Source organism: Chelon labrosus, assembly GCF_963514085.1.
Source record: "Chelon labrosus genome assembly, chromosome: 5".
NCBI lineage: Eukaryota > Metazoa > Chordata > Actinopteri > Mugiliformes > Mugilidae > Chelon > Chelon labrosus.
Window position 1 is genome coordinate 296237 of NC_140341.1, and position 12459 is coordinate 308695.

Here is a 12459-nt window from a genome sequence, read left to right on the forward strand (position 1 = left end):
TTTTTAGGGGGCCATGCAACAAAGTTGCAGGGTCAATATTTATTTTGTTGCGATTTTTAGCGTTCTTATTGTTTTCCTTCTGCTTAGCTTAAAATGTCTGCCCGTCAAGTTTTGTGACATTACATCTACAGGGGGCGCTAGAGGTGACACGGAAACATTTCATATGACTTTAAGGCCTATAACTTTGGACGTATTCACCCAGTCCTTATGAAACTTAGCAACCATCATTATAATATGCTTGCGTACAATCATGCCAACTTTCGTGAAATTCGGGCTGTAGGGGGCGCTACAACGACTACATGTTTGTATCTCACAAACCACCACAGTAAACTGCTTGAATTTTGAGAATAATAATCTGTGGATGACTCCTTACAAGCCCACCAAGTTTGGTGCAATACAGTCTATAGGGGGCGCTACTGGTGACGTGTAACAATTTGTGTCCTATCGCCTACTGGGACTGAGGCAATGGCATCTGTGGAAGACCGCATACAAGCCCACCAAATGTCGTTGCTTCCGACCCGCCTGACTCTCATTCACTTGTCAGCCAAAGGATTCCTCCGCAGACACTTCCAGGCTGTGTCCGACCCGCTTATGCCTCTGCGTCCCACTCAGTGATGACTTTGCCACGGCATGGACCCTTGCGATCATCTCGTGTTTAAGTTGATTTTGTCGTTGTGATAGGTGGTGTTAACTACAGTTAACTACAATAATCATATCCTGGACTAAACATGAGTTAATGAATGGAGACTTTGATCAATGATGTTGACAGCAGCATCTACTACTGGTTAACATCTGGAGAACATCTGTCAGAATCATCCTGTTCCTACAGCACTGGCTTCATTAAATCTGATCTGGTTTGTTTTCCGTCTCTACAGGTGAAGACTCGGGTGGCGGGTCGAGTTCACGCTCTGACCATCAGAGACGTGAAGCTGACGGAGGCTGGTGATGTCAAACTGACCACCAAAGACTTCCAGACTCAGGCTCAGCTGATTGTCAGAGGTGAGATGTTCAGGGCACCACATTCAGTGAATGCACCAGGCAACAGGAAGTACAGGTGTTGATTTGGTTGTTCTCTGTGTTCAGAGCCGCCAGTGGAATTCTCTAAGCCTCTGGAGGACCAGACGGTGGAGGAGGAAGCCACGGCAACGCTGGAGTGTGAAGTGTCCAGAGAGAATGCAGAGGTACGATGGTTCAGAGAAGGTCAGGAGATCAGGAAGACCAAGAAGTACGACACCGTCACTGACGGACGCAAGAGAGCGCTGGTCATCCACGACTGCACCCCCGATGACGCCAAGATGTACACCTGTGATGCCAAAGAGTTCAAGACGTCCTGTTTCCTGGAGGTCCTACGTAAGGATGAACCACTGTTACTGCATCCTCAACAGATTATTAACATGTTCCACAACGCTGAAACCAAACATGGGCTGACTTATAAACATAAAACCTTACAAATTACTTTTTTTTTTTTTTTAAATACACGTTAAACAAAGGAAGAGCGTCTGCGGTAAATATATTTCTTCCACTTCGTCCAAATTTCATCAAATGAAGTTTCCTACAGCTTCAGAAATTGATTCTTTCCATTCTGAACATTTCATGGATGATTTTGTACCAGTCATCTGAAGAGGGCGGGTCTGGTTTCAGCCACTTCTTAGTGATGGCTTTTCTAACAACTACACTCAGTTCATCAAATAGGTATTTTGCTTTTATATTAATAGCTTCTGAATTTATTTTAGTCTTAATTATTCAGTCGGAAGTTCCCATATTTTCACTGAATGAATCTAAAAATCATTTGAATTCTTTTCATTTCTTTTTCTGGTGTTATCAGGCCTGCACACACTGAAGCTGTTTCTGTCTCAGATTTGATGTCTGGATCATGATGAAAATGTTGAATTTTTAAAACTGGTGTCTTGTAATTATTGTATAAAAAGTCCAAATTATTACCTTTTAGAAGTTATAGTCCTGAATAATTATTATGTATAGATCATGTCTTCTGACAATATGTTATTGTCTGTGGCCCATTCTACCCAAAATAAAGAGAATGTTTTATTCAGTTATAGTTTACATGAAAATCTTTGTGTCAACAGCTCCTCATGTGGAGTTTACGAAGCCTCTGCAGGACGTGGAGGTCAGAGAGAAGGAGTCTGCTAAGTTTGAATGTGAAGTGTCCCGTGAGTCCGCCAAGGTGAGGCCACACTGCTGCTGTTCCGCTTTTACTGTGAAGTGATAAATAAACCTGACCGTTGCTTTTCATTCACACTCTGGACCAACGCCAATCTTGTTGTTGTTGAAGGTTCACTGGTTCAAGGATGGCAGCGAGATCAGGAAAGGAAAGAAGTATGAGATCATTGCTAAAGGAGTCCAGAGGATCCTCATCGTCCACAAGTCTGTGTTTGACGACGAGGCCGAGTATGAATGCGATGCCAGGACTTCGAAGAGCTCTGGCATGCTCACTGTCATTGGTGAGGAACATTCAGTTAATATTACATCTACAGAAAGTTGTCGAAAAGAGACCAGATGTTAGAAAAGTCTAAATATTCCTGACAGAATCTTATCCTTGTGGCTCCTTATTATCCCTTTGTCTCCATCTTGTGGTGTAATGATGGTACTACAGATAATAAACACAACACAGCCATCTCGTAGTGAAAGTTTCCCTGGGGAGTTCCATGTGTGAACAACATGGAGGAAATCTCCATCTTCTTCTGGATTGTATAATGTGCACAATGGTAGAATGTGATGATGTCCAGGAGAAATAAAATATCCAGAGGTTGAAATGTGTGCACATTGCCTCCTGTAGTGGAATCAGTAGTAATTAATAATAATTGATGAACTAATTAGTCAGACATAGGAACAGAACTCTGACCTATCCATAGAGACCGGGGTCAGAGACACCAGGGTCTATAGAGACCAGGGTCTATAGAGACCAGGGTCCATAGAGACCGGGGTCATGAACATGGACCTGATGGTTCTGGAGATAGCCCTGGTTTATTTTATGTTATTTAGGTGAGCTAGCTCCCTAGAGGTCTTTGGATAAAAACAAAAGGTTTTGTTCTTCTCAGTCAAAACAAATAAAAATAAAGATTTGACTCCCACGTGACCTCCTGCTGTTGCCTAATGTTTCCTCAGAGGAGGCACCCAGCTTCACCAAGAACCTGTCCAACGTAGAGGGGACAGAGACGGACAGCGTGAAGATGATCTGCGAGGTGTCCAAACCCAGTGCTGAGGTTACCTGGTACAAAGGAGACGAGGAGCTGCCGGAGGGCGGACGCTTCGACCAGATCATGGACGGACGCAAGAGGATCCTGATCATCCAGGACCTGAGGATGGAGGATGCCGGAGAGTACAACTGCAGGCTGAGTCCGACCGTCAGGACTTCTGCCACTCTCAAACTGAACGGTAATAACAAAATGATTATAACACCACCATTGGTTATGTTCCACCAAAGACCAGGGAGCTCCCAGGTCTACACATCCATCTCTTTGTGTTTAATTCATAGATCTAGGCTAGATCTAAGCTACTTGTTTTCCCTTGTTTCCAGTCTTTATGCTAAGCTAGCCTAAGCTAACCAGCTACTGGTAGAATCACAAACCACCTTCAGATATCAGCTCTTCTTCTTCTTCTTTCCAGAGCTGGCGGCGGAGTTCATCGCCCGTCCTCAGAACCAGGAGGTGGTGGAGGGTGAGAAGGCAGAGTTTGCCTGCTCTGTGTCCAAAGACACCTACGAGGTGAAATGGTTCAGAGGGGACAAGGAGGTGGAAGCCGGAGACAAGTACACCATCATCAGCGAAGGAAAGAGACGAGCTCTTATTGTGAAAAACTGTGAGCTGAAGGATGAGGGAGGCTACGTTGCCCACATCGGCAGCGTCAAAGCCTCGGCTGATCTGTATGTGATAGGTAAGCAACTCGTCTTCTTCTCCACTTCTTATAGTGGTTACTTCATAGCCACAGAGGGGTGTTAATGGCTTTGTGTTTTATTCCAGAAAAACTGAGGATCATCACACCGATTAGAGACACGGAGGTGAAAGAAGGAAGTGAGATTGTGTTCAATTGTGAGACAAACACAGAGGGAGCGAAGGCCAAGTGGCTGAAGAATGAGGAAACCATTTTTGAGAGCAGTAAATACATGATGACTCAGAGAGACAACGTCTTCTCCCTGAGGATCAAAGATGCCCAGAAAGGAGACGAGGCCAACTACAGCATTACTCTGGCCAATCAGAGAGGAGAGCAGGCCAAGAGCACCGCCAGCGCCAGAGTCGCAGGTAAATGACAAAGACAGGGATATATAAATAGTCCAACCAGATTCCAGTCAAATAAAACCACAATAAAGTTCCAAGAAAAGGAGAACAAAGGGAAAGACAGGACTGTACATAGATTAATGAGGGACAGGTGAAACTAATGAGGAGAGGATCATCAGAGCACAGGTGAGAGCAAATCACACAGGTGGGAAAAGACAAAGACAGGACGAACATTTAACTGTTTCAATATAAAACAGGAAAGTCAAGTCTTCTCGTCCATCGCTCTAGTGTAAAGACGTTATCCCAGGGTTATGGTTAGGGTTAGTCTGGTCAACTGACTAAACCTTCTCAAGTAAAACTTCATGTTTTATCGACCTGAGCCCCTAAAAATGTAGCTTCCTGTTAAATTGCTTTCTTCTCTAATATTCGCTCCACAGAGGAGAAGCTGAAGTTCCTGGAGCCCATCGAGGACATTGAGACTCAGGAGAAGAAGACTATCAGCTTTGTTTGTAAGGTGAACCGGCCAGAGGTGACGGTGAGGTGGATGAAGGCCGGCGCGGAGGTGACGCTCAGCAAACGCATCGTCTACAGAGCCGACGGCCTCAAACACACCCTGACCATCAAGGACTGCACCATGGAGGACGAGGGCGAGTACACCGCCGTGGTCGGAGACGACAAGTGTGCGGCCGAGTTGATCATCAGCGAGGCGCCGACCGACTTCACGGCCCAGCTCAAAGACCAGACCATCACCGAGTTTGAAGACGCAGAGTTCACCTGCAAACTGAGCAAGGAGAAAGCTATTGTCAAGTGGTACAGAAACGGACGAGAGATTAAAGAAGGACCGAGGTACGGCACGTTAACATTTATACAAGACAGCAGCAAACCGTGCTGAGTGTCATTAGAAACTAGAGAGGCTTCCATTGATACCATGCATCACAGAGCTAACCAGCTAGCCTCAGCTAACTTTGAATGTCACAGTCATCATCACTCTATCCACATGATTCTACATCAACTATGAACCACATTTTAGGCCAGGATAAAAATGAATGAGAAATAAACAGATAGTTATGTATCAAACAGACATGAAGGATTGGAAGCCAGATGTAAATGTTACGTGATTCAGTTTGATGATGTTGATGTTGTTTCTGTAGATATCACATGGAAAAAGAAGGCAAGACGTGCAGACTGATCATCAAGGTGTGCAGACCTGATGATGAATGTGAATACGCCTGTGGTGTGGATGAGAGGAGAACCAGAGCCAGACTCTTTGTTGAAGGTCATTTCATTTCTTCTCTTTTAAATATAGAACATAGATAAATATGCCACGTGTGAATCTATATGTGGGATGTTTCTTTCTGTCATGCAGAGACCCCAGTGGAGATCATCAGACCTCCTCAGGACGCCTTCGAACCCCCAGGCTCAGACATCGTGTTCGAGGTGGAGCTCAACAAGGACAGAGTGGAGGTGAAGTGGATGAGGAACAACATGATCATCGTCCAGGGCGACAAATACCAGATGATCAGCGAGGGTAAAGTCCACAGGCTGCAGGTCTGTGAGATCAGACCCAGAGACCAGGGAGAGTACAGGATCGTGGCCAAAGACAAAGATGCCCGAGCCAAGCTGGAGCTGGCAGGTGAGTCTTGCTGTCCAGAAATTCATTGACAGAGCCATTGTGTCTGAATAAAATAAAAAACTAAAGGAACTGTTTTACCACCTGCAGCGGTTCCAAAAATCAAAACCACCGACCAGAATCTGGTGACAGATGCCGGGAAACCTTTCGTCATGAGCGTGCCCTACGACGCTTACCCCCGCGCCGACGCTGAATGGTTCTTTGAGGGCGCCATTCTGCCCGTCCAGAACATCGACACCTCCACCGACAAGACCGAGTACCGCCTGAAGAGCCCAAGCAAGGAGGACCGCGGCCGGTACAAGGTGGTCATCAAGAACAAGCATGGCGAGGGCGAAGCGTTCATCAACCTGGACGTGATCGGTGAGTCTGGTGATCAGATAAGAGAACAGGTTCTGTGAACGAGGTGTGGAAGTCAGAAGTGTTTCACAGCATTTGTAATTTTCAGACGTTCCTGGACCTGTGAAGAACCTGAGAGTGGTCGATACAGCTGATGGAGAGGTCAGTTTGGCTTGGGAAGAGCCTGAGAGTGACGGTGGCAGCAAGATTGTCGCCTATGTGGTGGAAAGACGTGATGTGAAGCGTAAGACCTGGACTCTGGCCACAGACCGAGCAGATACTCCAGAGTACTGTGTCAGTGGCCTTCAAAAGGAATCCATGTACCTGTTCAGAGTTTGTGCCCGGAACAGAGTCGGCAGCGGACCCATCGTTGCTACTGAGGACGCTGTTCAGGCCAAGAACAAGTTTGGTGAGCATTCTTACATGCACATGTCATCTCTTCTACACAGACAAGCATCGGTAGCTGATGGTTCTCATCAAACAGTTAAACAACAATTATTAAGAATTATAATAATACCCTTAGTAGGATCAAACAGGACTTGGAAAGATGGCAGAAGCTACCTATATTTCTCTCTGGTAGAATTTCAATAATTAAAATGAATGTGCTGCCTAGAGTTAATTTCTGTAGCTACATGTTACCTTTGGCACCTCCTCCAAGATATTGGGAGAAAATACATAGCATTATTACTCGGTTTTTATGGAGAGGCAGACGACCTAAAATGAAGTTAACTAACTTACAAAGAAAGAAGGAGTTAGGAGGTTTATCAGTCCCTAATTTTAAACTTTACTTCCACGCCCTTACTATTCATCCTCTCTTAAATTGGTTTAGTGAGAAAAATTCACCTCCATGGCTTAATATTGAGAAGAATCTGGTGGCACCTGTTCTTTTAAATGAGTGTTTGTTTACAGGTCTTTCTGTCAATAAATGTAAACTGAAGTATGGATCAGTAATAGCCAATGCAATTCAAAATTTTAGAAAAATAGAAAAAATATACAATTGGACATCTAAGTGGCATGCAAGTACTCCATTATTCCATAACAGCCTCCTTAAGTCTGGTGGGGAGTATTTTATTTCACCCTTGTGGTCTAGAGCAGGAATCCACAGCTTAGGAGACATTATGAATGATGATGGGTTAAGAAGTTTTCAGGATCTAAGTGAAACATTTAAACTGTCAACAAACTCTTTCTTTTTATATTTACAATTACGTTCTGCCTTAAGAGCAGCAGGTATATTGACTGATAAGAAACCTGTTAATCATCCAGTAATGGAATTATTTAAGAAAATATCAGGGCTACCTAAAGGGCATGTTTCTGCAATTTATAATACTTTATTGGAACACATGCAGACCCCCTTAGGGATAACAAAGGTGTGGAATAAGGACTGCCCTGAAGCAACTATAGACTGGCCTAGAGTTTGGAGGAATGTCGCTCATTCCTCACAAAATCTAAATAATAAGTTAACCAATCTCAGTTTTTTATATCATACTTATTTAACACCAAAACGGCGCTTCATGATTGGGTTATCTTCCTCTCCAAATTGTACTTTATGTGACTTGAATCAAACAGGGACTTTCTTGCATATCATGTGGGAGTGTCCATCAGTTCAAATTTTTTGGCAACAAATAGGAAAACATCTTAATAATGCACTTGGCGTAGAGATTAACCTCTCTCCAAAGTGTATGCTCTTAAATGATGACTCTGGGCAAAATCTTAATCATATGCTAAGATTGTTGTGGCTATCTGCATGTACAGTGTCTAAAAAGATGTTGGCGGTTAGGTGGCAACCACCGCATTCACTTTCCATACATCAATGGATTTATTCCCTAATAGAGATGTTATCCCTTGAGCTCTCTGTTGCCAAGATGAATGGAGCAGGCCAGCGGGTGCTTAAAGCTAGGAAGGAGGCTCTCGAGGTAGCTCGAGCTATGATTTAACCCTTTATTATTATTTTTCATTCTTATGTATTTATCTTAAATATCCAACATGTGGTGAAAATTAGAGAAAGATCTGGGGGGGGGGGGGGGGTCTAGGGTTATAAAATGTGCAGGTGTGGTGTGTTGTATTGCTTATTTATTGAATTTATTTTTATTTTTATTTTTTTTTCTACTTATTTATTCATTTTCTTTGTTTTAGTTCTGACTTGTCTTTCTCAAATGTACATAGTAATGATATCACTTTGTCTAATGGTTGGAGTGTGTAAGCTACAAGTGCTTATATGTTTATTGTTGTTATTTTGTTTGTTTGTTTGTTTCTGTGATTTATCTCTTGGTATATGAATGTGTATGCGCTTATACTCTACAACAGACATATGTTGACTTTCACCTGCTCTCAATATAAAAATAATAAAAAAAAAAAAAAAAAACAGTTAAACAGCTGCATATCAGTTATCCTCTGATTCCTTCAAACCCTGTGAACAAAGCCCTTTCAGGTCAGAGCTGAACACAGACACAGGACAAACAACACTCATATTAAAAAACACCAGAAAGAGATGGGGGGGGCATAAGCTCTGACAATAAGCTCTGCCCATGGGAGTCAAAGATACTCTCCCAAAAAGTCACCAAGTTAGGGCAAGACCAAAACATAACATGTGATCAGTGGGGGACCGTTTCCATTAGCATCGCTAACAGAAGCATCAATTTGTTTGTATCATTTTTTTTTGGGACTAACTTTAATCCAAATTAAATCCTTGCTGTGTTTTGTACCCTCAGATGTTCCAGACGCTCCAGAGAACGTCGCTGTAGCTACGGTGAACAAGTTTGGCGCCACCATCACCTGGGAACCTCCCAAGTTCGATGGCGGCTCTGAGATCACCGCCTACGTGATTGAGCTCCGCGACAGGACGTCTGTGAAGTGGGAGGCGGCCATGGTGTGCGGCGCCACTGATCGCACCGCTTCCTTGAATGATGTGGTGGAGAACAAGGAGTACATCTTCAGGGTCCGAGCAGAGAACAAGGCCGGCATCGGCAGGCCCAGCGCCGCCACTAACCCTGTGAAGATCATGGATCCCATCGGTGAGTGAAAACCAGCAGCTGAGATGTTTCCCTGCTCCTGTAAAGTCAAACAATGATCTCATTTAATTTTATTGTCGCTTCAGAGAGGCCGAGTCCACCTCTAAACCTGAACTACAGCGACCAAATCAAGACGGCCGTGACGCTGACCTGGGAGACACCCACTAGCAACGGTGGCAGCATGATCACCGGCTACATCATCGAGAAATGTGACGAAGGCTCCGACAAGTGGCTGCGCTGCAACGCCAGACTGTGTCCTGACCTCTCCTACCGGGTACAGAACTCCCACCATGACCATGTCCTCTCATCAGTTTCATCTCCTACAGATCATTCAGTGGACTTACCCTTAACTCTTAATGTCCCTTCAGGTGTCTGGTTTGAAACCCGGTCAGAAGTACCTCTACAGAGTTTGTGCTGAGAATGCTGCCGGCATCTCGGATCCAGCCGAGCAGCTCGGACCTCTGCTCGCAGACGACCCTCATGGTACGAGACCAACACCAGAATGTTTATTACTGTTATTAATTTGACTTTACATTTACCACAACATACACAACACGTAAAGATCAGAAAAAACATCCGCCACATAATAATAAGATCCTTCGTCTGTTCCCATATGTTCAATAACATCATTATATTATATTCGAGGGTTAGCGGTTCGATCCCCAGGATGTGCCACATGCTGAAGACACTGAACCCCCAGTTGCCCCTAGTGCTTGGCACTGGTGTGTGAATGTGTGTGTGCTTGTGTGAGTGAATGGGTCGATGAGAAAGCACTTTGAGTACCAATAGGTGGAAAAGAGCTGTATAAAAACGAGACCATTTACCATATTATTACTCAACAGAATTCAAGGCATCACATCAAATCAAGAATTTACAAGAATTTTATTTGTGCTCTACTGAGAACTCTATTGGGTTACGTTATATTTTATAATCATCGTATTTCCTCCTCCCAAACTTCCACATACAGTGGATGAAGGGGCATCATATTTTCTCAAAAAGTTCCTGTTTACATTTAAATATTTATTATTTTATCCAGAGCTTTATCTGCTTCCATGATTTAATAATAAATGGCATCAATGTAAACCATCATCATGTACCTTAGAAAAAACCTGTTTATCAGGATCCAGTCCCAGGATAAAAACCCTGAGCTGTGGTTGCTTCATGTCACTCCACGAACATCTGGCTTGATTACAATCCCAGACACAGTGATTTAAAATTCTGGGACGTTACTGTCCAACTGTCTAAACTTTTATTTTATACACAAAACATAAAATCTACAATATTTGAAGCCTTTTAAAACAACCTGGTGTTGTACTACTGCAGCTTTCGTTGGTTTAGGATCTACACTCCTACCTGACACCGGTGTCATGTTTAACTTTGCAGTTGGTCCGACCTTTGACCTGAGTGGATTCAGGAACGGCCTGGAGGTCATTGTCCCTCAGCCTCTCACCATCAAAGTCCCCATCACCGGGTACCCGACCCCTGTGGCCAAGTGGACATTCGGGGAGAAGGAGCTGACCACGGTGGATGAGCGTGTCTCCATGGTAACCAAACCCACGTACACCGAGCTGATGGTGTCGCCGAGCGTCCGTCCAGACAAAGGCACCTACACCCTGCAACTGGAGAACGACGTGACATCTGTCTCTGGAGAGATCGAAGTCAACGTTATCGGTAACCATTTCAAAGCCTAGCCATCATGGCAGACCCAGTGCATGCTGGGTAAAACCACCATCCAAACATCACTCTCAATCTTTGTTTTTTATGAAGAATAATAATTAATGATGTGTTGTTTTTATTTTCCCAGCATGCCCCAGTGCTCCTAAGGACTTCAAGGTGGCCGAGGTGACCCGACATCACGTCCACCTGATGTGGGAGGCTCCAGAGCACGACGGAGGAAGTCCAGTCACCCACTACCAGATCGAAAAGAGAGAGGTGTCTCGCAAGACCTGGGCCAAGGTATTCACTTCAGTTAATTTTTATTTATAAAGTCGCAGGATAGCTCATCTCAGGGCACAAGAAAAGACTAACTAGTCACGAGTATTGACCAGCAGAGGCAACTGGGATGAACACCAGTAAGAACACCAAGGACGGGCTTGTAGAAATTCTCAGTGGACTTCTAAAACTTAATCATGAAATGATGGTTTATTTATTTTTTTCCAGGTGGCTACTGGTGTCCTGGATCTGGAGCACACAGTAACAGATGTGATTGAAGGGAAGGAGTATCTGTTCAGTGTCATTGCCTGCAACAAGTGTGGACCCGGAGAGCCAGCGTACATCGACGAGCCCGTCAACGTCTCCTCTCCAGCCAGTGAGTCTGAAATAAAAAAGCTCTGGGATGAGGAACTTTATCAAACCAGGCTGAGCATTTGATCCAGAACCTCATCTATATGATCTTTTCTGCAGCCATACCCGATCCTCCCGAGAACCTTAAGTGGCGCGATAAGAGCGCCAAGAGCATCTTCCTTTCCTGGGAGCCTCCAAAGTATGACGGCGGTGCGCCCATCAAAGGCTATGTGGTGGACAAGTGTCAGCGTGGTACAGACAAATGGGAACCCTGCGGTGACCCCATCCCTGAACTGAAGTAAGACTAAACCTGATTGTTTTGTTTTGTGCTGTGTTTTTGGGATATTTTGAAATTATTTATTTTCTTGTGGTTTCAGATTCCAGGTGACCGGCCTGATCGAGGGTCAGTGGTATGCCTACAGAATCAGAGCATTCAACAAGTTGGGAGCCAGCCGACCCTGCAGAGCCACTGATGAGATCCAGGCTGTGGATGCTAGAGGTTTGTGTTGTGGTGGTAGGATCAGTGTCTTGCTGTCATGGTGTCACGGCTGGGAGGGAAGAATAATGAGTGTAGAGAATGTGTGGTGACTTTCTTGAACAAAACCAACAGAACCTCCAGAGATCCAGCTGGATGTGAAGCTGCTCGCTGGTCTGACTGCCAGAGCCGGCACCAAGATTGAGCTTCCGGCCGACGTCAAAGGAAAACCTGATCCCAGAGTGAAGTGGACCAAGGCTGATCTGGTCCTGAAGGCCGACGATCGCATCACCATCGACACCCAGCCAGGACACTCCAAGCTTACCATCGGCAATACTACCAGAGGCGACACCGCCACCTACATCATCGAGGCGGTCAACACATGTGGACGAGCCACGGCCACTATTGACGTCAACATCCTCGGTACGGAGACTGATTTCTGGACCAGCTTATGAAGCTCAACTAATGAGACCTTCCATCCAGGTCATTTTCATG

At 44.7% G+C, this 12459-nt stretch overlaps 1 protein-coding gene across 1 annotated transcript in view; it reads left to right on the forward strand.

Moving 5' to 3' along the window:
• The window catches only part of ttn.1 (titin, tandem duplicate 1), a gene marked incomplete at its 5' end in the record, with an annotated part of 155244 nt that overhangs the window by 66005 nt on the left and 76780 nt on the right, over positions 1-12459 (forward strand). Inside the window, 21 exons of the mRNA XM_084545177.1 lie at positions 876-999; positions 1084-1350; positions 2085-2182; positions 2291-2459; positions 3124-3393; positions 3625-3891; positions 3978-4256; positions 4670-5078; positions 5384-5508; positions 5599-5865; positions 5953-6222; positions 6308-6607; positions 8907-9209; positions 9293-9480; positions 9575-9689; positions 10590-10877; positions 11011-11162; positions 11367-11514; positions 11610-11787; positions 11867-11988; positions 12100-12387. Coding sequence (XP_084401303.1) covers positions 876-999; positions 1084-1350; positions 2085-2182; positions 2291-2459; positions 3124-3393; positions 3625-3891; positions 3978-4256; positions 4670-5078; positions 5384-5508; positions 5599-5865; positions 5953-6222; positions 6308-6607; positions 8907-9209; positions 9293-9480; positions 9575-9689; positions 10590-10877; positions 11011-11162; positions 11367-11514; positions 11610-11787; positions 11867-11988; positions 12100-12387 — 4627 coding nt within the window. The remainder of the gene's footprint in view (positions 1-875; positions 1000-1083; positions 1351-2084; positions 2183-2290; positions 2460-3123; positions 3394-3624; positions 3892-3977; positions 4257-4669; positions 5079-5383; positions 5509-5598; positions 5866-5952; positions 6223-6307; positions 6608-8906; positions 9210-9292; positions 9481-9574; positions 9690-10589; positions 10878-11010; positions 11163-11366; positions 11515-11609; positions 11788-11866; positions 11989-12099; positions 12388-12459) is intronic.